At 35.8% G+C, this 26,937-nt stretch overlaps 1 protein-coding gene across 1 annotated transcript in view; it reads right to left on the reverse strand.

Moving 5' to 3' along the window:
- Window positions 1–26,937, reverse strand: part of GABRA3 (gamma-aminobutyric acid type A receptor subunit alpha3) — a 268,649-nt gene that overhangs the window by 149,249 nt on the left and 92,463 nt on the right. Inside the window, exon 2 of the mRNA XM_024116769.3 lies at window positions 14,405–14,570. Coding sequence (XP_023972537.1) covers window positions 14,405–14,544 — 140 coding nt within the window. The 5' untranslated portion in view covers window positions 14,545–14,570. The remainder of the gene's footprint in view (window positions 1–14,404; window positions 14,571–26,937) is intronic.

Here is a 26,937-nt window from a genome sequence, read left to right on the forward strand (position 1 = left end):
AAAGAAAGCTGGAGGAGTAATACTCATATCGGACAAAAAAGACTTTAAAGACTAAAGTCTTTAAAGAGACAAAGAAGGACAAGAGACAAAGGACACTACATAATCAAGGGATCAATCCAAGAAGAAGATGTAACAATTGTAAATATATATGCACCCAATGTCAGAGCACCTCAATATAGAAGGCAAATGTTAACAGACATAAAAGGAGAAATCGACAGTAACACAATAATACTGGGAGATTTTAACACCCCACTTACATCAATGGGCAGATGATCCAGATAGCAAATCAATAAGGAAAACAGGCCTTAAATGATGCATTAAACCATATGGACTTAATTGATATCTATAGAGTGTTTCATCCAAAAGCAGCAGAACACACATTCTTTTCAAGTGCACATGGAACATTCTCCAGGATAGATCACATGCTGGCCCAAAAAGCAAGCCTCAGTAAATTTAAGAAAACTGAAATCATATCAAGCATCTTTTCTAGCCACAACATTATGAAGCCAGAAATCAACTACAAGAAAAAACTGCAAAAAATACAAACAGGTGGAGGTTAAACAATATGCTACAAAACAACCAAAGGATCATTGAAGAAATCAAAGAGGAAATCAAAAAATACCTAGAGACAAATGAAAATGAAAACACAATGATCCAAAACTTATGGGGTGCAACAAAACAGTTCTAAGAGGGAAGTTAATAGAGATACAAGATTACCTCTGGAAACAAGAAAAATTTCAAATGAACAACCTAACGTTACACCTGAAGCAACTAGAGAAAAAAGAACAAACAAAACTCAAAGTTAGTATAAGTAAAGAAACCATAAAGATCAGAGCAGAAATAAACGAAATAGAGACTAAAAAACAATAGAAAAGGCCAATGAAACTAAGAGCTGGTTCTTTGAAAGGAAAAACAAAATTGATAAACCTTTAGCCAGACTTATCAAGAAAAAAAAGGGAGAGAGCCCAAAACAATAAAATTAAAAATGAAAAAGAAGTTACAACCAACAGCACAGAAATACAAAGGACCATAAAAGACTACTACAAGCACCTATATGCCAATAAAATGGACAACATAGAAGAAATGAACAAGTTCTTAGAAAGGTATGATCTCCCAAGACTGAACCAGGAAGAAATAGAAAATATGAACAGAAAAATTACAAGTACTGAAATTGAATCTGTGATTTAAAAGCTCCCAACAAACAAAAGTCCAGGAACAGATGGCTTCACAGGCAAATTCTATCAAACGCTTAGACAAGAATTAACACCTATGCTTCTGAAACTATTCCAAAAAGTTGCAGAGGAAAGAATACTTACAAACTCAGTCCATGAGGCCACAATCACCCTGATACCAAAACCAGACAAAGATATCACAAAAAAGAAAATTACAGGCCAATATCACTGATGAACATTGATGCAAAAATCCTCAACAAAATACTAGCAAACCAAATCCAACGATACATTAAGAGGGTCATACACATGATCAAGTGGGATTTATTTCAGGGATGCAAGGATTTTTCAATATTCACAAATCAATCAGTATGATATACCACATTAACAAATCAAAGAATAAAAACCTTATGATCATCTCAATAGATGCAGAAAAAGGTTTTGATAAAATTCAACATCCATTTATGATAACAACTCTGCAGAAAGTGGACATAGAGGTAACATACCTTAACATAATAAAGGCCATATATGACAAACCCACAGGTAATATCATACTCAATGGTGAAAAGCTGAAAGCATTTCCTCTAAGATCAGGAACAAGACAAGGATGTCCACTCTCACCACTTTCATTCAACATAGTTTTGGAAGTCTTAGCCATGGAAATCAGAGAAGAAAGAGAAATAAAAGGAATACAAATTGGAAAAGAAGAAGTAAAACTGTCACTGTTTGCAGAAGACATGATACTATACATAGAAAGTCCTAAAGATGTTACGAGAAAACTACTAGAGTTCATCAATGATTTTGGTAAAGTTGCAGGGTACAAAATTAATACACAGAAATCTGTTGCATTTCTATACACGAACAATGTAAGGTCAGAAAGAGAAATGAAGGAAACAATCCCATTTACCATTGCATCAAAAAGAATAAAATACCTAGGAATAAACCTACCAAAGGAAGCAAAAGACCTGTGCTCCCAAAACTATAAGATGCTGATGAAAGAAATCGAAGACAACACAGACAGATGGAAAGATAAACCATGTTCTTGGATTGGAAGAATTAGTATTGTCAAAATGACTATACTACCCAAGGCAATCTACAGATTCAATGCAATCCTTATCAAATTACAAATGGCATTTTTCACAGAACTGGAACAAAAAAATTTTAATTTGTATGGAAACACAAAAGACCCTGAATAGCCAAGGCAATCTTGAGAAACAAAAACGGAGCTGAAGGAATCAGGTTCCCTGACTTTAGACTATAATACAAAGCTAAAGTAATCAAAACAGTATACTGGCATTTAAAACAGACAGAGGTCAATGGAACAGGATAGAAAGCCCAGAAATAAACTCATGCACATATGGTCAATAAATCTATGATGAAGCAGGCAAGAATATACACTGCAGAAAAGACAGTCTCTTCAGCAAGTGGCAGGGGAACGGTGGACAGCCACATGTAAATCAATGAAGTTAGAATGCTCCCTCACACTATACACAAAAATAAACTCAAAATGGATTAAAGACCTAAAAATAAGACCAGATACTATAAAACTCCTAGAGGAAAACTTAGGCAGAATACTCTTTGACATAAATTGCAGCAATACCTTTTTGGATCCGTCTCCTAGAGTAATGGAAATAAAAACAGAAATCAACAAATGGGACCTAATTAAACTTGAAAGTTTTTGCACAGCAAAGGAAACCATAAACAAAACAAAAAGACAACCTACAGAATGGAAGAAAATATTTGCAAATGATATGATTGAAAGGGATTAATTTTCAACATATACAAATAGCTCATACAGCTCAATATCAAAAAAAACAAACAACCTAATTAAAAAATGGGCAGAAGGTCTAAAAAGACATTTCTCCAAAGAAGACATACAGTTTGTGGAAAGGCACATGAAAAGATGCACAACACTGCTAAGTATTAGGGAAATGCAAATCAAAATACAATACACCAAACCAGTATCACCTCACACCAGTCAGAATGACCAACATCAAAATGTCTACAAATAATAAATGCTGGAGAGGGTATGGAGAAAAAGGAACCCTCCTACACTGTTGGTGGGAATGTAAATTGGTACAGCCACTATGGAGAACAGTATGGAGGTTCCTTAATAAACTAAAAATACAGCTACCATATTACTGATCCTACAATCCCACTCCTGGACATATATCTGGAGAAAACCATAATTTGCAAAGATACATGCACCTCACTGTTCACTTTAGCACTATTTACAGTAGCCAAGACATGGAAGCAACCTAAGTTTTCCATCAACAGATGAATGTATAAAGAAGGTGTGAGATATATATATATATATATATATATACACATACACATACATACACACACAATGGAATATTTCTCAGCCATGAAAAGAATGAAATAATGCCACTTGCAGCAACATGGATGGACCAAGAGATTATACTAAGTGACGTAAGTCAGACAGAGAAAGACAAATATCATATGATATCACTTATATGTGGAATCTAAAAAAATGATACAAATGAACTTATTTACAAAACAGAAGCAGACTCACAGACATAGAAAACAAACTTATGGTTAGCAAAGGGGAAGGAGGGAGGGATAAATTAGGAGTTTGGGATTAAAATATACCTACTACTCTATATAAAATAGATAACCGGGCTTCCCTGGTGGCGCAGTGGTTGAAAGTCCACCTGCCGATGCAGGGGATACGGGTTCTTGTCCCTGTCTGGGAGGATCCCACATGCCGCGGATCGTCTAGGCCTGTGGGCCATGGCCGCTAAGCCTGCGTGTCCAGAGCCTGTGCTCCACGATGGGAGAGACCACAACAGTGAGAGGCCCGCGTACCGCAAAAAAAAAAAAAAAAAAAAAGATAACCAACAAGGACCTACTGTATAGCATAGGGAACTCTATTCAATATCTTGTAATAACCTATAATGGAAGAGATTATAAAAAAGAATATATATATATAAAACTCAGTTATACATATATGAGTTACTGAGCTGTATACCTGAAACTAACACATTATAAATCAATCATATTTCAATAAAATTTTTTTTAATAAAGAAAGATGTTAATCTTGAAGAAGAAGCATAAAAAATTAAAATACATTTTGTCTGATAGGAAAAAAAGAAAATAGTTACAGCTATAATATTATGTTGATAGATACATAACATAAAAAGATGAAAAGTGAGGCATCAATATAAACTGGGGGGGGGCAAGTGAATGTGTAAAACTTTCTTATGCAACTGAAGTTGTTATCAGCTTAAAATAGATGATTATAAGATGCATTATGAAAGCTTCATGGTAACCACGGAGCAAAAATCTGTAATAGATACACAAACAATATAGAGAAAATAATCAAAGCAAACCACTAAAACAATCAACTAACAAAGAAAGACAGCAAGAGAGGAGGAAGGAAACTAAGGAATTTCAAAACAATCAGAAATCATTATCAAAATTTAGTGATAGTAAGTCTTTATCCAATCATTTCTTTAAATATAAATGTTTTAAATTCTTCAATTAAAAGACACAAAGAAGCTAAATGGATAAAAACAACAACAAATAACAAGGCTCATCTATATGCTGCCTATAAGAGGTTCATTTAAGCATTAAGCACACTCACAGGCTGAAAGTGAAGGGATGAAGGTATTTCAAGCAAACAGAAATCAAAAGAGCAGGGGTAACTATATTTATATCAGAAAAAAGAGACTTTAAGTCAAAAACTGTGACAGGATACAAGAAGGTCATTATATAATGATAAAGGGGTCAATTCATCACAAGGATATAACAATTGTAAACTCATGCACACTCAATATTGTAGCACGTAAATATGTTAAACAGTTGTCAATGGATCTGAAGGGGAAAATAAACAGCAATGCAATAATAGTAGGGGACTTCAATACCTCACTTTCAACAATGGATCCATCATTCAAATAGAAAATCAATAAGGAAATAATGGATCTGAATGATACTTTGGACCAAATAAACCAAACAGACATTTACAGAACATTCCATCCAACAGCAGCAGAATACACATTTTCTCTAGCACACACAGAACATTCTCCAGGAGAGTTCATGTAATATATCATAAAACATGTCTTAGCAAATTTAAGAAGATTGAAATCATTAAAACTATGTTTTCCAACCACAGAAGTATGAAACTAGAAATCAATAACAGGAGGAACGCTGGAAAACTGAAAATATGTGGAGATTGAACAATATGCTCCTGAACAACAAATGGGTAAAAGAAGAAATCAACACGGAAATCAAGAAATATTTTGAAACAAACGAAAATGGAAGCACAACATATCAAAACATGTGGGATGCTGCAAAAGCAGTTCCCAGAGGGACGTGTATAGCAATAAATGCCTACATTAAGAAACAAGAAAGATCTCAAATAAGCTAGAAATAGAAGAACAAACTAAGCCAAAAGTTAACAGAAGGAAGGAATTATCAAAGATCCGAGCAGAAATAAATGAAATAGAGACCAGAAAAACAATAGAAAAGATCAATGAAACTAAGAGCTGGCGCTTTGGAAAGATAAACAAAATTGGCAAGGCTTTAGCCAGATTAACTAAGAAAACAAGAAAGAAGACTCAAATAAATAAAACTAGAAATGAAAGAGAAGACATTACAACTGATAGCACAGAAATATAAAAAATTATGAGAGACTACAATTATATGCCAACAAACTGGATAACCAAGAAGAAATGGATAAATTCCTAGAAACATATGACCTACCAAAAATGAATCATGAATAAATAGAAAATCTAAAGAAACTCCCATAACAATTAAGGAGATTGAATCAGTAATCAGAAAACTCCCAAACACAGAAAAACCAAGGATCAGATGGTTTCACCAGTGAATTCTACCAAACATTTAAAGAAGAATTAACACCAATCTTTCTCAAACTGTTGCAAACATCTGAAGAGGAGGGAACACTCCCAAATTCATTTTATGCAGCCAGCATTACCCTGATATCAAAGCCAAATAAGACACCACAAGAAAATAAAATTACAGACAAATATCCCTGATAAACATGTAAAAATTCTCAACAAAATATTAGCAAACTGTTTTCGAAAGCACATTAAAAAAATCATTCACCGTGATCAAGTGAGATTTATCCCTGCGATGCAAGGATGGTTTAACACATGCAAAACAAAAAATGTAATACACCACATTAATAGAATGAAAGATAAATATGATATAATCATCTCAACAGAGACAGAAAAAGTATTTGACAAATACATCATTTCATGATGAAAATGTTCATCAAGTTGGGTACAGAAGGAATGTTCCTTAGCATAATAAAGGTCATCTATGACAAGCCGACAGATAACATCATACTCAGTGGTAATAAGTTAAAACTCTTTCCTGTAAGATCAAGACAGAGATGCCCACTCTTACCATTCGTATTCAACATAATAATAAAAGTTCTAGCCAGAGCAATTAGGCAAGAAAAAGAAATAAAAACACCCATATCAGAAAGGAGAAGTAAAATCATTTCTGTTTGCAGACGATATAATCTTACATGTAGAAAACCCTGAAGACTCCACTAAAAAACTGTTAGAACAAATAAATGAATTCAGTAAAGTTTTAGGATACAAAATTGAGACACAGAAATCAGTTGCATTTCTATACACTAACAATGAATTATCTGAAAGAGAAGTTAAGCAAGCAATCCCATTTATAATAGCATTGAAAATAATGAAATATTGAGGAATAAATTTAACCAAGGAGGTGAAAGACCTGTACACTGTAAACTATAAGACGTTGCTTGAAAGAGATTAAAGAAGACACAAATAAATAAAAAGTTATCTCAGCTTCCTGGATTTGAAGACTAATACTGTAAATATGTCCATACTACCCATAATGATCTACAGATTCAATGTAATCCCAGTCAAAATTCCAAAGACATTCCTATTCACAGAAATAGGAAAAACTATTCTACAATTTGTTTCAGACCACAAAAGACCCTGAATAGCCAAAGCAATCCTGAGAAAAAGCAAAGCTGGAGGTATAACAATACCTGATTTCAAGCTATATTACAAAGCTATAGTAATCAAAACACTATGTTACTGGCATAAAAATAGGCACATAGATCAGTAGAACAAAATAAAGAGCCCAGACATAAAACCTCACAAATATACTCGACTAATTTTTGATGATGGAGCCAAGAACACACATTGGGGAAATGACAGTCTCTTCAATAAATGATATTGGGAAAACTGGATATCCACTTGAAAAAGAATAAAACTGAACCCCTACCTTACACCACTCACATAAAATTAACTTGAAATGGATCAAAGATTTAAATGTAATACCTGAAACTGTAAATCTCCTTGAAGAAAACATAGGGGAACAGAGCCTTGACATTGGTCTTGGCAATAATTTCTTGGATAAGTCACCAATAGCACAGGCAACAAAAATTAAAATAAACAAGCTGGCCTACATTAAACTAAAAAGCTCTGAACAGCAAAGGAAACAAGCAATAAATGGAAAAGAAAACCTACAGAACGGGAGGAAATCCTCCCAAACCATTTATCTGATTAGGAATTAATATTCATAATATATAAAGAACTCATACAACTCAATAGCAAAAGGGAAAATAATCCAATTTAAAAATGGGCAAAGGACCTGAGTAGGCATTTTTCCAAAGAAGACGTACAAATGGCCATCAGGTGTGTGAAAATGTGTTCAACATCACTAATCGTCAGGGAAATGCAAATCAAAACCACAATGAGACATCAACTTGCCTGTTAGGATGGCTTTTTATCCAAAAGACAAGAGATAACAAATGTTGGCAAGGATGTGGAGAAATAGGAACCCTTGTGCACTCTTAGTGGGAATGTAAATTGGTATAGCTATTATGGAAAACAGTACGGTTATTACTCAAAAAGTAAATATTGTACTACCATATTGTCCAGAAATTCCACTTCTGGGTATATATCTGGAGGAATTAAAATCAGTGTTGCACAGGGATAGCTGCACCCCCATGTTCACTGCAGCATTATTCACAATAGCAAAGGTACGGAAACAACCTAAGTGTCCACCAATGGAAAAGAAAATGTGAGATATACACATACACACACAAACACACACACATACACAAGAGAATATGGCATGTGTATGAGAAAGAAGTCAATCCTGCCATTTGTGACAACATGGATGGACCTTGAAGGCATTGTGCTAAGTGAGATAAGTTAGAGAAGGACAAATACTGTATGATATCACTTATATGGGGAATCTAAAACAGGTGAACTTGTGCAAACGATAGTAGAATGGTGGTTACCAGAGGTTAGGGTTGGTGAGGAAATGGGGAGATACTGTTTAAAGGTACAAACTTACAAGTAGTAGATAAACAAGTTCCGGAGCTCTAATATACAACATAGTGATTATAGTAAACAATACTATATTATAAACTTCAAGGTTACTAAGAGACTAAATCTTAACTGTTCTCAACACAAAAGAAATGATAAATAAGTGACATCATAAAGGCATTAGCTAACTCTACTATAATCATATTGCAATATATAAATGTATTAAACCAAAACATTTTACACCTTAAACTTACACAATGTTATATGTCAATTATATCTCAATTTTAACAAAGTATTTTTAAAAATTCCTTTTCAGATCATGTATCTGCAATGCTCACAGACCTTTCATAAGTCTTCGTGGTTACCAAATAAAATCCAACGCCTTGGCCTGATATTCATGGCTTTCTGTGAATCTGCAATCTATTCCCAATATACTTTTACAGGTGTAAATCCCACTACTCCTCTTTCTGACCAGAAATCATAGCCATATCAGATTATTCACCATTTCCCAATACTCCCCATGTTTTCATTTTCCAAGTCCAGTCATTCCAATAAGTGGAAAGGTCTAGCTAAAAATTCAGCACTAGGGATACCAGTTATATACTGGGAAGGGAATGAGAAACACCTGGAATTCAATAACATACATTCTAATGTTTTTACAGAAGCCACTTAAAGAAAAAAAATAAACTGATTTTTGACTAGAATATGTCCAATCTATCTCAAAAAGACAACTGTCTTTTTCTTAAATGGCTTCTATAGACTGGTTATGAAATTAAAGAAGTATTAGCTTAAGACACACCCATTCGCTATGTGGTCCACCTGTTCACACTATTTGCTGAATTAAAGTAAAATAAAAACCGAGTCCTTCATACCTTCTTAGTAACTAAAAGCCACTGCTTCACAGAAACACACGAGAAGATCTGACTACTGTATGTTGTGAATGATTAAATAACAAGGTACTAGACCTTAGAGATATGATTTCATACGTGAACATCAGCAGGCGTACTCTAACTTAAAATGGGTTGTATTCCGAAGTTCGCAAAGAATTAAAGGCACATTCTTCCTTTGAAACAATGCCATAAAGGGTAGCTACTTTTCCAGGCAAGGCTACACAAGTCTTTATTTCTCATAATTTATCTGAATGATTGTAACTGCCAATGCACGAGCACTATCTCAGCAACGTTTCTCATTAAGTGGACTTTCATAGGCCAGCCTGAGAACCATTTATAACACTGCCTGTGTGGAGAAAAGAATTATGACACAAAAGAAGGGAAACTACAGTACTAGGCATATTCTCTTCCCCACTATTATTTACTCTCTACCCCACAACCATGGCCATGACCAAAGCAATGAGCTGGTCACAGCCTCAAATCTCTCAATCAATCCTAGTGACTAGTATCCTTACAATGGAGAGTCCTGACAGTCATCACCTTAACCAAGAGGTCACATTTAGCATCAGTAATACTGAGACGACCTTGCCTCCTGACATGATACAAGAGGAAGTCATAGTGTCATCTACCAAATATTCTTGATCCTGGCTTCAAATGTCCAGCTCTGCCTTGTGTTACAAATTCTACACTTCTACTTCAAAATGGAAAATGATATTTCTTATTCCTCTAGGTCCTATAAGAAAATTACACTTGCCCCACTTTAGCACAGGCTAGGCAGTCATGTGGCTGAGATATTAAGTATTCAGAGATTGAGGGATTACTATACATAAGTAGATGTTCATGTACACAAAATAAATGGACATGTGCCTAATTCATACTTAAAAGTGACCAAACACATGAAAAGCAATACACTGTAGCAATTAATAGCATGTACTCTGGAGCCAGACTGTCTCGGTTTCAGTCCTGGCTCTGCCACTTTTTAACTGTGTGAGCTTTGGCAAGTTACTTGACCTCTCCGTGTCTCCATATTTTATCTGTGAAACAGGAATAATAGCAGCACCTAGGTAGCAGGTCTGTTATAAGGACTATATGGATTAACCTATGTAAAGCACTTAGAATAGTGCTTGGTACATAGTAAGAGTTATTTAAACATAAGTTTTAAAGTAACATGATAGGATATGAAAACTATAAATAAGAATAAAGTATTGAACTAAGTTTCAAAAAAATCTAATTAGAGAACAAAGGAGAGTGTTCAGTTTTAAGCAATGTCTGGAAAATCGTATCATGTCAGGAGAATAGTTGAAAGTAATAAGAGTTATCCTGTAGACAAGAAAGCATGGAGTAGCTCTGAGATCTGTTATGTGGAAAAGGAAGCAAGTGCCACAGAGGTCTAAAACTGGTAGGCATTAGAGGAAGGTGGACTTCTGCTCAATATAGGAAGCACTTTCCAATCCCTAGACTATATGCCCGTGGTAATAATGCAGTTTACTACTGGAGGGATTCAAACTGGTAGGTCAATCATAAAGCATAATGCAAGAGGGATTCTTGATCAGGGTAGGAGCTTAGGACCTACAGCTTCTCAGGTCCCACATCTGATTCTTAAATTTTAAGATTTGGTGATTGAATGGTAAAAGTATTAATGTCTTGATTCCATAATAGAGATTATATACACATGGAAGAGATCAGACTTTGCATACTTATAATTCAAGTCAAAATTAGCTTGAGACATTCCCACTCAACATGTGCCACACCTGTCCACATTATTCACTGAGTTAAAGTAACATAAAAACCAAGTCCTTCATGTTTCTCTTAGTAACTTAGTATTTACATGTGTGGTCACAGGTGCCAGTTTATTCTGAGATTAAGAGAACTGAGAAAATATATTTCACAATGAAAGCAGACACTTACAAGGACCTATGGAACATGGCACCAAGTCAGACTATGAATGTGACAAAGAGACAATGAATCAACAGTTCAACCATTACCTCTTAAATTCACAGTATCTGCTCTCACCACTGCCAGCGCTATGTAATCTTGATGCAGAAAAAGTGGTGATATGGTGTCATGTAAATGTACAGCCTTCTGCCCAGTGTCTTTTACTTCCCCTCCCAGATATATTATGCACTCTTCACCCTGTTCTCTTTCTTATAAGGGTAAACTATATGAACTATATCAGCAGGGCTGCCACAGCCTCTGGCTTCAGAAGACAGAGGGAAAAAGAAGGGAAAGTCTGGGTATGTAATCTCTTGGCTCTCTCCCTGGGAAATCTCCTCCACTAAAGATTTCTTCACCTCTTAAGTAAACTTGTTTTACATGACGTACCTACTACTGGCCTTAGGTTCTTGCTGTAACTGTTGGGGGTGTATCTACACCCAGACCATACCTTTACTATTAGGTCCTTTGCAAATGTACCCTCCTCAAATAGTCTTATTTGAAATGTCCCATCTGTGTTCTTTGGGATCCTGACTGATACACATCTCAAGTTTCAACAAATCGCAGTCAGACCTGGACAGAACATCCATTTGGCATTTACTTGCTACTGAGGTTGACCCACCATGAAATTGCTTATATTCAACCATTTCGACCCAGAGAAATGACATTTTCATAATGCTCCAACCTAACACTGTTCACACACATAGTTCTCATTTGTTAATGGTCAAACGAGGAAGCAGGAGTATAAGAAATTCCTTTATTACATGAAGCTGAAATTGTTCCCTGTAGCTTTTCTTAAAAAATATGGGACTTGGAGTCAGAGACTGGTGTTCTAGACCTAGCTATACTATTAATTTTCTGTAAAGTCTTAGAAAAGCAAATTTCCTTTGCTGGAACTCAATTTCTTCATGCACAAAATGAGGAATCAGACTAGATGCTCTCTATGCATTTTCCCATGTCTGCTATTCTAAAATTTCAGAATCCCATATTCCTAACTATACTGTACGTTCTTTGAAAACAAGGACTGTGTCCCCAAAGTATTGTTCGAAGATTCCTTACATCAGAATCATGTGGGGCACTTGATAAAAATGCAAATTTTAGGCACTATTCCCAGAGCTACTAAATCCAATTCTCCACGTGTGGAGCCTGCTTCCTTGCTTACACGTACCAAACATTGAGAACCATTGCATTTAGAACATGATTTAAACAAAGTACTGGTCAATAAACCAGTACTCCTCAACAGTCTCTGCTTTTTCAAGCAGGATGTTTTGGCCTTCTCTTTAATATAATTATTAAAAGGCTTGATTATCTGATTTTCTAAGCACCAAGAGGACATAAGCAAACCGATGTAAACAGGAGAGGTGACAACTGACACTGAGGATGGAGACACAAAAAGAAAAAAAGCAGATATAGGATAAACACAATGAATGTTCTTTATGATGACCAGAGAGTCACCAAGAAGTGGGACTATTCTGTTCAAAATCCTTGCTTAGGATTATTAGATAACATGTAATACATTTTTAGAGAATTTTAATTCTCAGAGTTAAAATTAAAAAGGCTTTAACATTTGAAGAGCTAAGATTCATTTATTTAGAACTTCCATTTATTTAGAACATCTATCATGCCCAATGAAATCACATACATGAGAAGTTAATAAGACAGAATTAGTCTTTTTTTCCACACTGGGATAAAGAACAAAAAGGGCCTCATGGGCCACGTTTCTAAGGACATATCAGTCCAGTTGTGTAGCCCTCAGCCCCAGAGATTATTGTTGAAAATGCTGATAGAAGATGGAAAGACTCAGAGTACATTAAGATAATCAACTCTGCAAAAATATTTAGGAACAAGTCCTAATGCTTCCAAGTATATGGGACAATAGCCAAATGTAAAACAACAACAAACACTACCAAAGAATAAAATATCCTCTGTAATACTGAAATATGTAGAGGCTTAAGGGGGTGATCTCTAGTAATGATATTCTCTGAATGAGGTTGACTTTTAAAGTCAAAAGAAGTTCAAAATAGCTGAAGAACATAGTTTGGTGACAGGAGGACTAAGAAATAAGGGTGACAAATGGGTGGAGGCTGGGTCATACTGGGTCTTATAAAATCATATTAAGGAGTTGGGACTTTAGGGATAATAGAAAGTCATTAAGTAACTCTAAATAGGACAGATATAATGCAACATGCATTGTAGAAGAAACACTGGCTACAGACTTTAGGAAGTAAAACCAATTAGAGACTCTTGCAGTAGTCCAAGTGGAAGACAACATCGGATTAAACTAGGGTGGTAGCAGGAAAGTTGGAAAAAAGTAGATGAATCCAAGGGATGTGGGAGGAAGAAATGACAGATCTTAGGGATTGATTGAATCTGTAAAGTGAAGGGTAGAAAGCATAGCCATAAAAGCATGAAGAAACCAAATATAGTATTTACTGTTACTACTACGTCAAGATTTCTTGTACTATGCCAGTAAAACCATCCCCCAGCTACTTCAGGGTATTACCATCAGCTGAAGGGAACCATCTCACTCTAAAATGCCTGGAAGGACAATGACTGACTGAGATGAAGCTACAAAAGCCAGGCCCCTTGCCAAAACTATAGTACCATTCATGCTCCGTATCTCCTCATGGGGTCAAATGGAAGCTACACTTCAAGTGAAATCACACCTTTGTTTTACTTTTGCTCCTTCCCTATCTCACTTCCCTTACTTCTTACAAGTTTCCCTCCTTAACAAATGAATCTACATATGCAACAGAAACAGACTCACAGAGATAGAAAACAAACTCATGGTTACCAAAGGGGAAAGGGAGGGGGAGGGATAAATTAGGAGTATGGAATTAACAGATACACACTACTATATATAAAACAGATAAGCAACAAGGATTTACTGTATATCACAGGGAACACTATTCAATATCTTGTAACAACCAATAATGGAAAATAATCTGAAAAAAAAGAATATTTATATAGCTGAATCACTTTGCTCTACACCTGAAATTAACACAATATTGTAACTCAACTATTCTTCAATTTAAAAAAAAAAAAAGCTCTGGTCAAAGGCAATAATCTATCACAGTCTTCTTTTGTTCTAGGAGTTAAGGGTACTTACCCGCCAATATCCTGCTTCACAAAGTCCCCAGGTTCTTGTCGTCTTGATTCCCCTTGGCCAGTTGTTCCAGGGAGAATATTAATCAGGAAGAGAAGCCCAAGGCTAGTCATGTAGAACTGACTTATTTGTGTGATTATCATCTTCTTAGGCACCAACTTGGAGAGACCTGTGAGTTCCATGTTCAGGGAAAGAGGAAGGGGAAAGGAGTAGAAGACAAAGGGAAGGAGAAAGAAGTGGTGAAAAAAAAGATTTTATTCAACTCTATTAGAGCCATTTAACTTCCATAATATACAGCTACTAAATGCTTACTGTGACAGTCCTCCTTCTGCAGTTCATCAATGCCACCAAAATTCACTCCTGGCATATCCCTCTCTTGATTATACCAGAGCCCAACCAAATAGAGGGTAGTATAAAGACTCTAAATCAGTAATTGGACGTCTTAGGTTACAATGCCATCTTTTTCCCTGTCTTCTTGTAACTAGGTGAGTCACAGAACTTCTCTTAGCCTCAGTTACCTCTTATAATCTGAGATCTTAAAATAATCTCTCATGTCTTCATTTTATTTTCCCCCCATCCTGTTTGATTTTTTTACTATCACAAATGCCTTTTCCATGAATAATTGTATAATATTGTAGAAAATCCTAGAACATTAAGACCTGGAGTCTCTTTATAGAATTTTTGGGATTGATTCTCATCTTGATACAGTTAAGCAGTTTTCCAAAATATCAAAGGGCCTGGAGAAGATGGACTGTATCCTCTGAATCGGGTTGAGAAAATGCTGAATGATGAGACACCATGATTCCTGAATAGGAATGCAATGTTTTCCCATAAAGAGATATTTGAGGGCAAAACCAGTCCCATATAGGGGCCACAACATAAAGAAGAAATCCAAGCCTAATCTCCTGGTACAGAAGTCCCTACGTGGCCAGCAAATTATACTGATAATAGAATTATGCAATTTTGAGTTGCCTATATGCAAGGCAGTTTTATGAACTCTGGACTGGTGGAGGTTTACCCAGGGCATGGGGTTAAGAAAACAGTGTAAAGAGGTACTTGCTTGTTACCTCTAAACCTCATGGCTTCTTTGAATTTGAGACACTGACCACCTGAAGGGGACCTAATTCTGACCCAGCACCATACTCTTTTACAGTCATATAGGTGGTTTAATTTTCAGAGGGCATAGAAGGATATGAAACGTTTTTCCCAAGGAAAGTTTATACAAGACACTAATATGTAAAACAGATACATGCTGAAGAGCTATTCTGGTAGATGAGAAGATGAAGAACAAAATCTTTCTAAATTGATCCTAACCACTCCACCCCCCGCCGCCCCAAAGCAGCCACTAGGTTCTATATTAGATTGTCTTCTTGAATCTGATACAGGCATAGAAAACTATGATACAGGAGAAGATGGATTTCTGACATGAGAAAATGTCCACATTATAGATAGAAATAGTCATAGTATTCGGTTGTATCACATAAATTTGCCAATATTTGACCATTTTTCTTTCACAAAACATCAATTTCTTATGCTCAATTTAATATGTGCTGTGACATTCATGATTCATGAGCTGTACAAGAGTTGATGGCTATTTTACAGGAATCAACAGAAACAGTACAGTTAAGAAAACCATAGCATATGAGTAAGAAAATATGGTGCATAAAACAGACAATTCTGGGGCAAGAGAAACAGCTGTAGTATGGGCAATAACTCTGACATATGCTCAAACATCCACAGGGCTTTAGAAGACCCTAAGGTTGAAAATCACATGACAAAGGTTAATGCTCATATAATCATGATTGACAATTACTCTACAGGAACAAAGAGACTCGGTACAGGATATGAAGTCTAAATTGTAGAAATAATGCATGGATTATAGGACAGAACTATGACGCATGCTTAAAAAACATGAGTGCCTGAGTAACAATCCTGGGTTTAGGAGAAGATGGCCATGCTGCATGAGCAAAGATACTCATAGTGGATGTTCAACTATGCTATTCTAGTATATAACTATGGCTTATGTTCAAATGATCATGATAAACAAGCAGCAAATCTTCACACTAAGCATAGATGCCAATGACACAGAAACAAATGCCCATGATTTGGAAGGAGAAAACGATGATGCATAAGAAGACAACAATGTTATATAAACTCATGACTAAGATACATGTTCAAATAACCATTATGCATGAGAAGACATCCATTATATATAAAAGAGGTTGGACATAATACGTGCCCTCCAACTACCATAACACTTGTTAGCAAACAATATTATTATTATTCATGTGAACATATTTATGATATAAAACCATTTGGCTATGGTATATGTCAGAAAACCATAGCACATAAGCCTACTAACCACTGAACAAGAGAAGAGTGCCTTGGTACACATTCCATTAAGACATTGCACGTGATCAAAAGAATGCCACTAGACTGCTGTACAACAATGTGAATATACTTAACAACACTAAACTGTACAGTTAAAATGGTTGATTGTTTGTCATGTGTTTTTTTTTACCAGAATTAATGTTTTAATTAAAAACCAACATGCCACTGGAACAGGCAGGGTCTTAGCAAGTTAGCAAATATCTATAAAACAGGACCCAATCCTGATATATGTACAGAGATATATGGCACATTAGAAGATATTAGCATTAAATGAACATAAATCCATGTACATGCTCAGATGATCATCAAACAGTACAGAGAAGGACAGTAGAAGGGCAGACACTCAAAATTATTCTAACAACCTTGCTGAATTTTCAAGTGACCATAGTGCATAAACCATGACACTTGAACAAAGAGCCTTCAAACATGATAAAGCATCTATCTAGCTGGAGACAACTATGGTATATGCTTAAACAACCATGATGAATGTGAAGAAGTATTTGGTATATTAGTCCTTAACCACGATGTGCGCATACACAATGTGTGTATCACGGCAACCATGATACGAGAATTAAGTGACATGGTTTAGGACTAGATGGTCATGCTAGACTGCCATGATGCAGGAACAGAAGCCATGGTCCAAGAGTAGGTTGACATGCTCAAATTTTTCCACTGGAGCTGAGAGATAAGGTATAGATGCAAGTGACCATAATGAAGAATTGATATCTTTCAAGTAATGATGACCATGGTGAATAAATTGCTATTTATAACATATGAACAAACAAATGTAATACTACACATACCCATGATGAATATACTGAAAATTACAGCGAAGGAACATCATGTAATGACATGAATATTCACAAAACTATGTTGCATGAGCAGAATGTAAAACCTAATACTAGTTTTAAAGTTAGTATAAAGAAGCCGGTGTACACTGCAAAAGTAGACAACCATGGTGTATGCTCATATAAGTACAGCAAATGAATAAACACCAATGACATACGAGCTTAAAACCAATGAGTGTATTCAGATAACCATGGTCACAATGGCAGATCCCTCTGGTAGGGGCAGATCGGCTATAATATAGGAGGTGACAACCCTTGTGCAGGCTCAGATAATCTTGGTATTAGAATGTATTATCTATGGTACAGGAACACACAATCATGACACATGCTCAAGTCACCATAATATGTAATTGCATAGCCAAAATAACAATGGTTACTCAATCAATTCACTCTGCTCAAGAACTAAAGGAAGGTACAAGGAAATAACCAGAGGGAAATCTCTATTAGCTGATAACTTACAAATTAATATCTCCATCCTAGATCTCTCCTGCAACCCATATCTGCACTTAGATGTCTGAGAAGCATCTTAAACCTAACACGTTCAAATATCCACCTACACACACACACACACACACACACACACACACACACACACACAGACCTGGTCCTCCTGCAGTCTTTCTCATTTCAGGTAATAGTAACCCCACCCTTCCATCTGCTCAGTAAAAACTCTGATGTCATTCTTGACTCCACTTTTACTCTCACACCCACATTCAATCCATAAACAAGTCTCATGGGCATTCCATTAGAAAGGAAACATATCCAGAACAAAACCACTGGTCATCACCTCTGCTGTTACTCTGGCTTGTCATCTCTTGCTGAGATCATTATAAAAGCCTCTTAACTGGTCTTGCTGCCTGTGCCCTTGCTCCCTTACAGTCTGTTCTTTAAACAGCAGACAGAGTGAAATTATAAAGTGTTAAGTCAGATCATGTCTCTCCTCAGTTCAAAATCATCCAATCGCTTCCCATTTCGAAAAGCCTTATTATGACCTACAAGAACCTACATGATCTTATCCCCAAATAGCTGGCTAACCTCTACTACCCTCCTCTCGTACTCACTCCATTTCAGCCATATGGCCTCCTTGCCACTCATTGGATATCCCAGGCATGCTCCAGCTCTAGAGCCTTTGCATCTGCTATTGCCTCTACCTGGAATATTCTTCCATCCAATTTCCAGATAGTTTGTTCATTCATTCACTTTAGGTTTTTATCCAAATATCACCTTTCTCATTGAGGCCTTCCCTGACCACCCTATCTAAAAATTCAATCCTTCTACACGTCCCAGATACTTCCTATGCAGTTGCCTGCTCTATTTTCCCTTTTAGCACTTCTATCATATATTTTATGTTTTTTTTTTGTTATCATCTCTTTCCCCAGTAGAATATAAGCTCAATGGGGACAAGGAATTTTGCTTGTTTTATCCATAGATATATGCCCAATGCATAGACAAGTGCTTGATAAATAATTCATACTTAATAAATAGCTAATGAATGTTATTTTGAAAAAGTCACATCCCTAAATGAGGTAAGATAGTATAAAGGATAGGGTGTAGGATGGGCTTTGGAACACACTAGATTAAGAGACTACTTGGAATTACCAAATACTAGTCATGTTAGGCTTTAAAGACCTCCTTCTTCAACATAAAATGGGGGTAATAATACTCATCCTCTAAGAATTCTAAAGATTAAATAATATAACGTACATAAAATGCCTGGCTAAAGACCTGTTACCAGGATGAGTCAGCTGTTATATCCTGTCCAAATATAAATTCATTTTATCACAAACATTTGAGCATCCACTTTGTACAAGGCACCGATACAGTACATTCTTCTATAAGAATTCCTAAAACTCCTTTACCTTAGTGCTTAGAAAGTACTAGATACAAAAACTCTGCCCACCAACTCCCCTGCTTGGATGCTATGAGGCACTATCTGCCAGAACTTTACCTGAACAGAGGTATCCCAAGTGCTGCTACCCAGATACTACGAAGCCAACTCTGCCATTTCTTTGCCTCAATTTCTCACCAGAGTTTCATTTAAGGCCATCTAATTCTACCCAGCCTCAGGTCACTGCCACTATTAAAGGTTTTGGAGTAAGAAACATCCTAGTTCCAATCCTTGATATACCACATAGAAATCTGACATTGCGTGAGTGATTTGACTCAACATTCTCATCTATAAAATGTTGATAATGGTACTACTGGCATATAGGAGTGTTATAAGAATTAAATGGTGTAATTCATGTACAGAATTAAGCATTATGTTTGATATATAGTAATCCTTGGTCACTGTAACCTACAGATAAATTCCTTGATCTCTTGCCCTCCAACGAGCCTCAGCTCCATCCTAATTCAGCCACTCACTCCCATGGTCATAGCCTAAATCCTGTCATTACAAATCTATGATCTCAAATAACTATCTGATCATATATTTCCAACCCTTTTCATCCAGTACATTTATACTGTCAACCCTTCTACCCTCCTATCTCGAATCCCTTGATCTTACCACCTTTAAATTGCCCATTATCATCTTGGTGTTCTTACTTTCTTATCCTACTTGGATTACATACATAGTCTGTAATTAAAATCATTATAATCATTCTCTGCTGTGAACCCTCAACACACTTGCCTTTCCCTTACTCTGTTGTGACTGCCTGGAAAAAATATAAGCCCTGGTTAAATCCATCTCTTTGCCTGCAACTAAGCAGCTAAATATAGCTGGAGAAAAATCCATAATTTTTCCTGACTGGTCTCTCTTTAAATTTTCCTCAACATATTTCAAATGTCCCATGATCCTTTTACATTTGCCAAACCAATTTACTCTCCCACTTTCTGAAACAACGATTTTTTACTTTCTTTTCTCTCCTTAATTCTCCAGTAACTCTTCAACAGATGGCTTTGCTTCTTATTTTCCAGGAAAAATAAAACAATCAGAAGATTTTATCCTCATAATATCAATTATTACAATCTACCTGAATCTCAAGCATATACTCTACCTTTCCCTTGTTACAAGAAGTGTCTAGTCTTATCTTATGCTATCCCTTGTACATGTGCCCTGGATCCTATTCCCTGTCTCCTGCTTAAGGATTTTAATTCAGTGATTTTCTTCTCTCTCCCACACTTGTCATTTTTTCCCTATCTACTGGCTCATTTCCTGCAGCATAAAAAAATGATGCAATTACCATCCATGATTTTAAAAAAAGCAGCCCTCCCTTGACCTGACATCCCCCTCCACCTCTTTCCTAATTTCTCTGCTTCCATTTATGGTAATTCATTTCAATAATTTTTGATATCACTATGTCAACTTCTTCACTTCTCATTTTCTGATTCCCCTTATACCAATCAAGTATTTTCACCTATCACTCCACCTAAACCACTCACTATTCATTCATTCAAAACTTATGAAGCACCATCTACTTACCAGGTTCTAGGTGCTGGGAGTACAGCAGTGAACAAAACAGAGTAAAAGGGAATCAATGAAGTGAAAACAACACTAGACCAAGAACTCTTCTCTCTCACACACCTCACATCAAATCCACCCATACCCAAACCACATCTACACCTTGATTTCTCTCTTTTACACCATATATCCAAACTATCAGCTTATCCTGTTGACTTCAAAACAGATTCAGGCTCTAACCACTTCTCACTACCTCCAATGCCCACAAGCTTATCTAAACCATCATCTCTCACCACCATGACTGCAGTGAATGGCCTCCTAACTTGTCTTGCTCCTTCCTCTCCTGTCCCCTACAGTCCATTACCTGCACAGCAGCCAGAGTGAGTTTTTAAAAATATAAGTCAGATTATAACACTCCATTCTCCAATTTTTCCAGTGGATTTTCATTGGATCCAAAGTACTTGTCATGACCTATAAGGATCTATTTGATCTGACCACTGGCTACCTCTGAATCTCACCTCTTTCTGCTTTCCCTCTCCACTACACATATCAGGTTAAACTGATTTTCCTACTGTTCCTTGAAAGCATCCAGCATGCTCCTGCCTTAGGGGCTTTGCACTTGCTCTTCTCTCTGTCATAAATACTCTTCTTCCATAAATCATTTTGGCTCACTCCTTTACTTTCTTTAGGATTCTAGTTCTGTGCCCCTGCTTCAGAGAAACTTTCCCTGATCACTGTTATCTAAAACTGCATGCTCCTTTCTCATCTCTCTCTATCCCCTTACCCAGTACCATTTTTCTTATAGGATATAGCACTACCTAAAATTACATCATATATTTACTTGTTTATTTTCTGTTTCCCCCACTAGAGATGTTTCATTAGAACAGAGACCTTATCTCTATTTCCAAGCCACAGAACAGTGCCTGGCATATGGTAGCTACTCAGTAAAATATTTGTTGGAAAAAAAGAATGCTTTCTGAGTTCATGCCCACACTATTCTAGGGATCCTTTCCTTCTCAGAGATAGATTCTGAAGACTACCTTTCCCCCATGCCTTTCAATCCTTCATTTTATAGGAAACAAATGTTCCTGTGTCCTCAACCTCTTAACAGAAAAATCTCCCCTTCTCCCTGCTTTAAATAAATTGGGTTTACGTCAAAGACACTACTTCATTAACTTTCCTCTAAAGTGTAGCATGTGCATAGTCCCACACATTATGCAACTGAGAGACAGGATCAGAATTATCTCATCTCTTTAATGCCACTTTGAAACTAATCCTCTCCTGTGTGCATACACTCCTTGTCATTTGAGGTTCACGCCATCTATCTGTATCACCCTCTGCCCTCATTAGTCTTACACCAACCTCCTTATAGCCTCTCCACATTGATTCAAAAACAGTGCTCAACTCACACTTTTTATATCCTTCCATCATCTTCAGTATTTCATTGTTGGTGTTGATAATGTATCTATATATTCCACTTTATCAATCTATGCTCAGAGCCACATTCTCTTTATCTTATACATAATTGCTCCATAACTGCGTCAAAAATCTTAAACTCCAGTATCTTTAATTTCTGTCTTTATTATGTTATTCTTCTAGTTTTTAAACTATTACTTCTATTCCACTTGCTCTTTGAAATTAGAGCTTCTGTCTATTGATCCTTCCATTATCTCCTATTCTCTTAGGCTTGCTTAGTGCTACTTCCTTTCATTTCAAGGCTGGAGCCAATAGTAAATCACTTGAATTACTCTTTCACCAGAACCTTGCATATACGACCTTCCACCGTATTTGCTCAGAAATACTTTCTTGGACCAATAAACTAAAAAAAAAAAAAAATTCTGTGTTCTTTTAGACGGGTGAATGTTGCTGAAGAAAATGTCACGTCATGCAAAGCAGCCCCACAACAAATCAGTCTCCAAGGCCAGAACCATTCAATTCTTTGATTTGTCATAAATCAGCCCTCTCCACTACTCCTCTCAACTGTTTGCTCTAAACTTGTCATTCATCTCAAGTTGCCTATTCAAGGAAATTTACAACGGTTCTTAAGAAAAAGTTAAGATGCTCAGGAAAGACAAAACATCCATAGCACATACTAACAGCACTTCACCCATATCCCCTTGTATCTCTTTATCAGTTTCTTCTATACTGACTTTGCTGTGCCTTCTCTCCAAACCTGGGTAGCCCTTAACAAGTATTAACAGGTGCAGAGGTACAAATACTGCAGCTCCCTGATGGGGACAACGTTGAGGTGTGACCCACACTGTCTCCATGATACTTTGCTTGACATACTATCCTTGCTTGCCCTCCTTCCCTTCCTTGCCTCACTTTCCACTCCTCTGGTTTTTCCTGGGATTACTTCCTAATAAACCACTTTCACATGAGTCCTAATCTCAGAGTCTGTTTCTGTGGAACCAAACTTAAGACATCAGCCCTGCCCCAACCTACAAAAAACGTTCACTTTTATATTTACCCTTAATTTCTCTTCTATTCATTTCATAAAGCAAGGTTAACCTGTCCACTTTAAGGATAATCCATCAACCTAAGCTCCTGATCTCATCAAATCATTTTCCCTCCATCAACTCTCCTACTCACCTGTATCTTAGATCTCTCTTCTCTAATGACTCCTTTCTCTTAGACTATTAACAGAATCAAGTTTCTCCCATCTAAAAAAATATTCTATTGATAGCTCTTTTCTAGTTATCTTCTTTCCTTTCTTCATCAATCAAGTTTCTTGCACGAGTAATTTGTAATTGTTAAATCCACCTTACCTGTCTTCTATTCATACTTTTAACAACTACATTCTGCTTTCTTCCCTGATCATTTCACTGAAACTATGTACTATGTCAGTGATCACCAGTAATGTTGGTATTAAAAATATAACCCACACTTAAGAGCACCAATTAGATTGAACTTCCTTTCTTTCTCTTTCTTTTTCTTTTCTTTGTTTCTTTTTTTTTTCTTTTTGATAGCACTGACCACAACTTCTTCCTCTAAAATTCCTTGGACTCCATGTTACCATCCTAGTTATAATACAACTTTGTTCATTTCTAGTCCATCCCCTTTGTAGGCTTCTATATGGATACCTCTAAAATTTGGGGCTCCCTGGCTCTGAATTAGTACAATTCAAGATATCTCTTCTCAATTTCTTATTAGAAGAGGTAGATACCAACAAAAGCCAGTGAGGGAAGAGGAGTCTTATTGTCAAAAGTAATGGAAAACAGACAAGATTCAATGTCTTAAAAGGAAATTTAATGATATACATTGCTGTTAAGAATGAACTAAGATAAACTACACGACACATGTTCCATCTTTTAAAACAGAATCTATAGACCCAAAAGCTGTTAGGAAAGACAAGCTAATGTCACACATACACCATAACTTAGAAACCTAAAGGTTGAATTAGCTAAAAATGTATGTGGTGATATAATGTATTTTGTACTGTAATGTTCTTTGAAGCATATACAGGTATAGACGCTATTCTTCCCCATCCCTACTAGTAGCAGCAACTCGTAAGACTTTCTACTTTCAATAACACTACTTCAGGATACATAAAACAAGAACTTACAACTATAAGATAAAGGAACGATATTGGGTTGTTGAGGTAAATTAACATACTACTCAGTTTGCAACAGATTAAGCTGACAAAGATGAAGACAAATCAAACACCATAATTAATACAACTGACAAACATAAACTGACATTTCTACCCTAAATAACACATAATAGTACTTCTTTTCAAGCACCATCTCAAGGAAAATTTAAAAACTAAAATTACAAAACAAAACTTTATTTTGGGGGAATGAACCCAGAGTTGGACAGATAAATTCATAAACCAATACTCCTCAACACCTTTAATTACACAAAACAGAACGAAGAATATCTCAAGAAAATAAAATAAAAACAATAGCCAGAGGAAAAGTTAGAGAAAAAAATAAAATTACAAAAACAAGTTGTGGTTTTGACTATATCATACAGTAAGGCAGGTATAAACCAAAACAAAAGTTTCCAATGATGAGGACTTTGAATACATACATATGGACAGACACACACACACACTCACTCACATGAGCTCAGATGCTCCAAGAGCCAAAATTTCAGAGTATCAATAAATCAGAAGTAAGTTTGTGTCTCATCTCCAATACTCAGGAGACTACAGGAGCATTGCTTCAGTTTGAAGTGAACATGGAGAAATAAAGACAGAAAGATTCTTCTCCCCAAAGGTTTTAAACCACAGGAAGCTTCTCTCTCAGGTTTGCAACCTAAATTCACATTGTTTTGTTCAAGAAAGCTCATCATGAATTTACTTTTACGTGGCTGCAAAATATGCACAAGGTGACCTACAAAAGCAAACATAAATATCTCTGGAAAATCATATATTCATATTTGGTTTTCTGGAACCCCCACAAATAATACTTTCAGAGGCACTGATAGGTATACAAAAGTAACCAGGAACACAAAGAGTCTAGGAATTATGAAAAAGAAACAACAGAAACAACTAGAAGAGAAACTAAGCCCCACATACTGCAGATTTTGAATTATCAGACACATATGATAAAAGAACTATGACCTCCACATAAAAAGCTTAAAATATCTGCAGAGAACAGGATATTATGAACAATAAACTAGGAGACTTGAAAAAGAACCAAATACAACTTCTGGAAATAAAAAGACTTTGAAAAGTAAAGGGTGTATTTTATTAGGATATGCACTAAATATAAATAGAAACAGCTTGTATACCTTTTTACATTAGAAGAGGAGGAAAAAATAAAATTATTTAAGAAATATCAATCCAAATAAGGAAGAAATGAAGGAAAAATAAACATATACTAGGCAGTCTAAATAAAAAGCATAAATAAAAGCTAAATAAAAAGAAAATGATAGTTTTAAACTCAGTATTTATCTATCAGCAATTTTATTCTATGTAAATGACCTAAAGACCCTAGTTCAAATATAAAGGATATCAGACTAGATTAAAATAATAAAATTAATTAACTGCATGTTATTTATGCATCATATCTAAAACACAAGAGAAATAAAAGTTGAAAGTAAAAACAAAAAGATATGCTATGCAAATATTAACTATAATATTACTTTTAATATTCAGAAAATAACAACTTTATTTTTCAGACATGCCATGTGGCTTGCAGGATCGTAATTCCCCAACCAGGGATAAAACCCATGTCCCCTGCAGTGGAAGCACAGAGTCCTAACCACTGGACTGCCTGGGAATTCCAGGAAACAACTTTAATTCAAATGCTTTACTAGAGATAAAGAGGAAAACTCCATATAATAAAAGATTCAACTAATCAAGAAGTAGAATAAAGGTCTAAGCACCTAATAACACAGCTTCAAAATATGTAAAGCAAAAATTGACAGAACTACAAAGAAACATAGACATATCTATGATAATAATGGGAGACTTTACAAAAGCCACTTCGTAAACTGACAGATTAGACAGATTTTAAAAATCAGGACAGATATAGAAGGTTTGAACAAGGTAAGTAAGAAAACTGACCAAGTAGAAATATAGAGAATATTGTACTCATTGGTGGCAAAAATAAACATTATACTTAATCTCACTAGATATATTTACAAAAATTTATAAGAATATAAAGCTAATCACAACAAATTTCAAATGACTGAAATAATATAGGATATCTATAACTCATGGTAAAATAAAATCAAAATACAAATTAGAACATCTTTAGTATATAATAGCAAAATCACTGTTCCTTAAAAAACTAAAAATAAAACTACCATGCAACCCAGCAATCCCACTACTGGGCATATACCCTGAGAAAACCATAATTCAAAAAGAGACATGTACCACAATGTTCATTGCAGCTCTATTTACAATAGCCAGGACATGGAAGCAAACTAAGTGTCCATTGACAGAT

The sequence above is a fragment of the Physeter macrocephalus genome, chromosome 21 (genome assembly GCF_002837175.3).
Source record: "Physeter macrocephalus isolate SW-GA chromosome 21, ASM283717v5, whole genome shotgun sequence".
NCBI classification, from domain to species: domain Eukaryota; kingdom Metazoa; phylum Chordata; class Mammalia; order Artiodactyla; family Physeteridae; genus Physeter; species Physeter macrocephalus.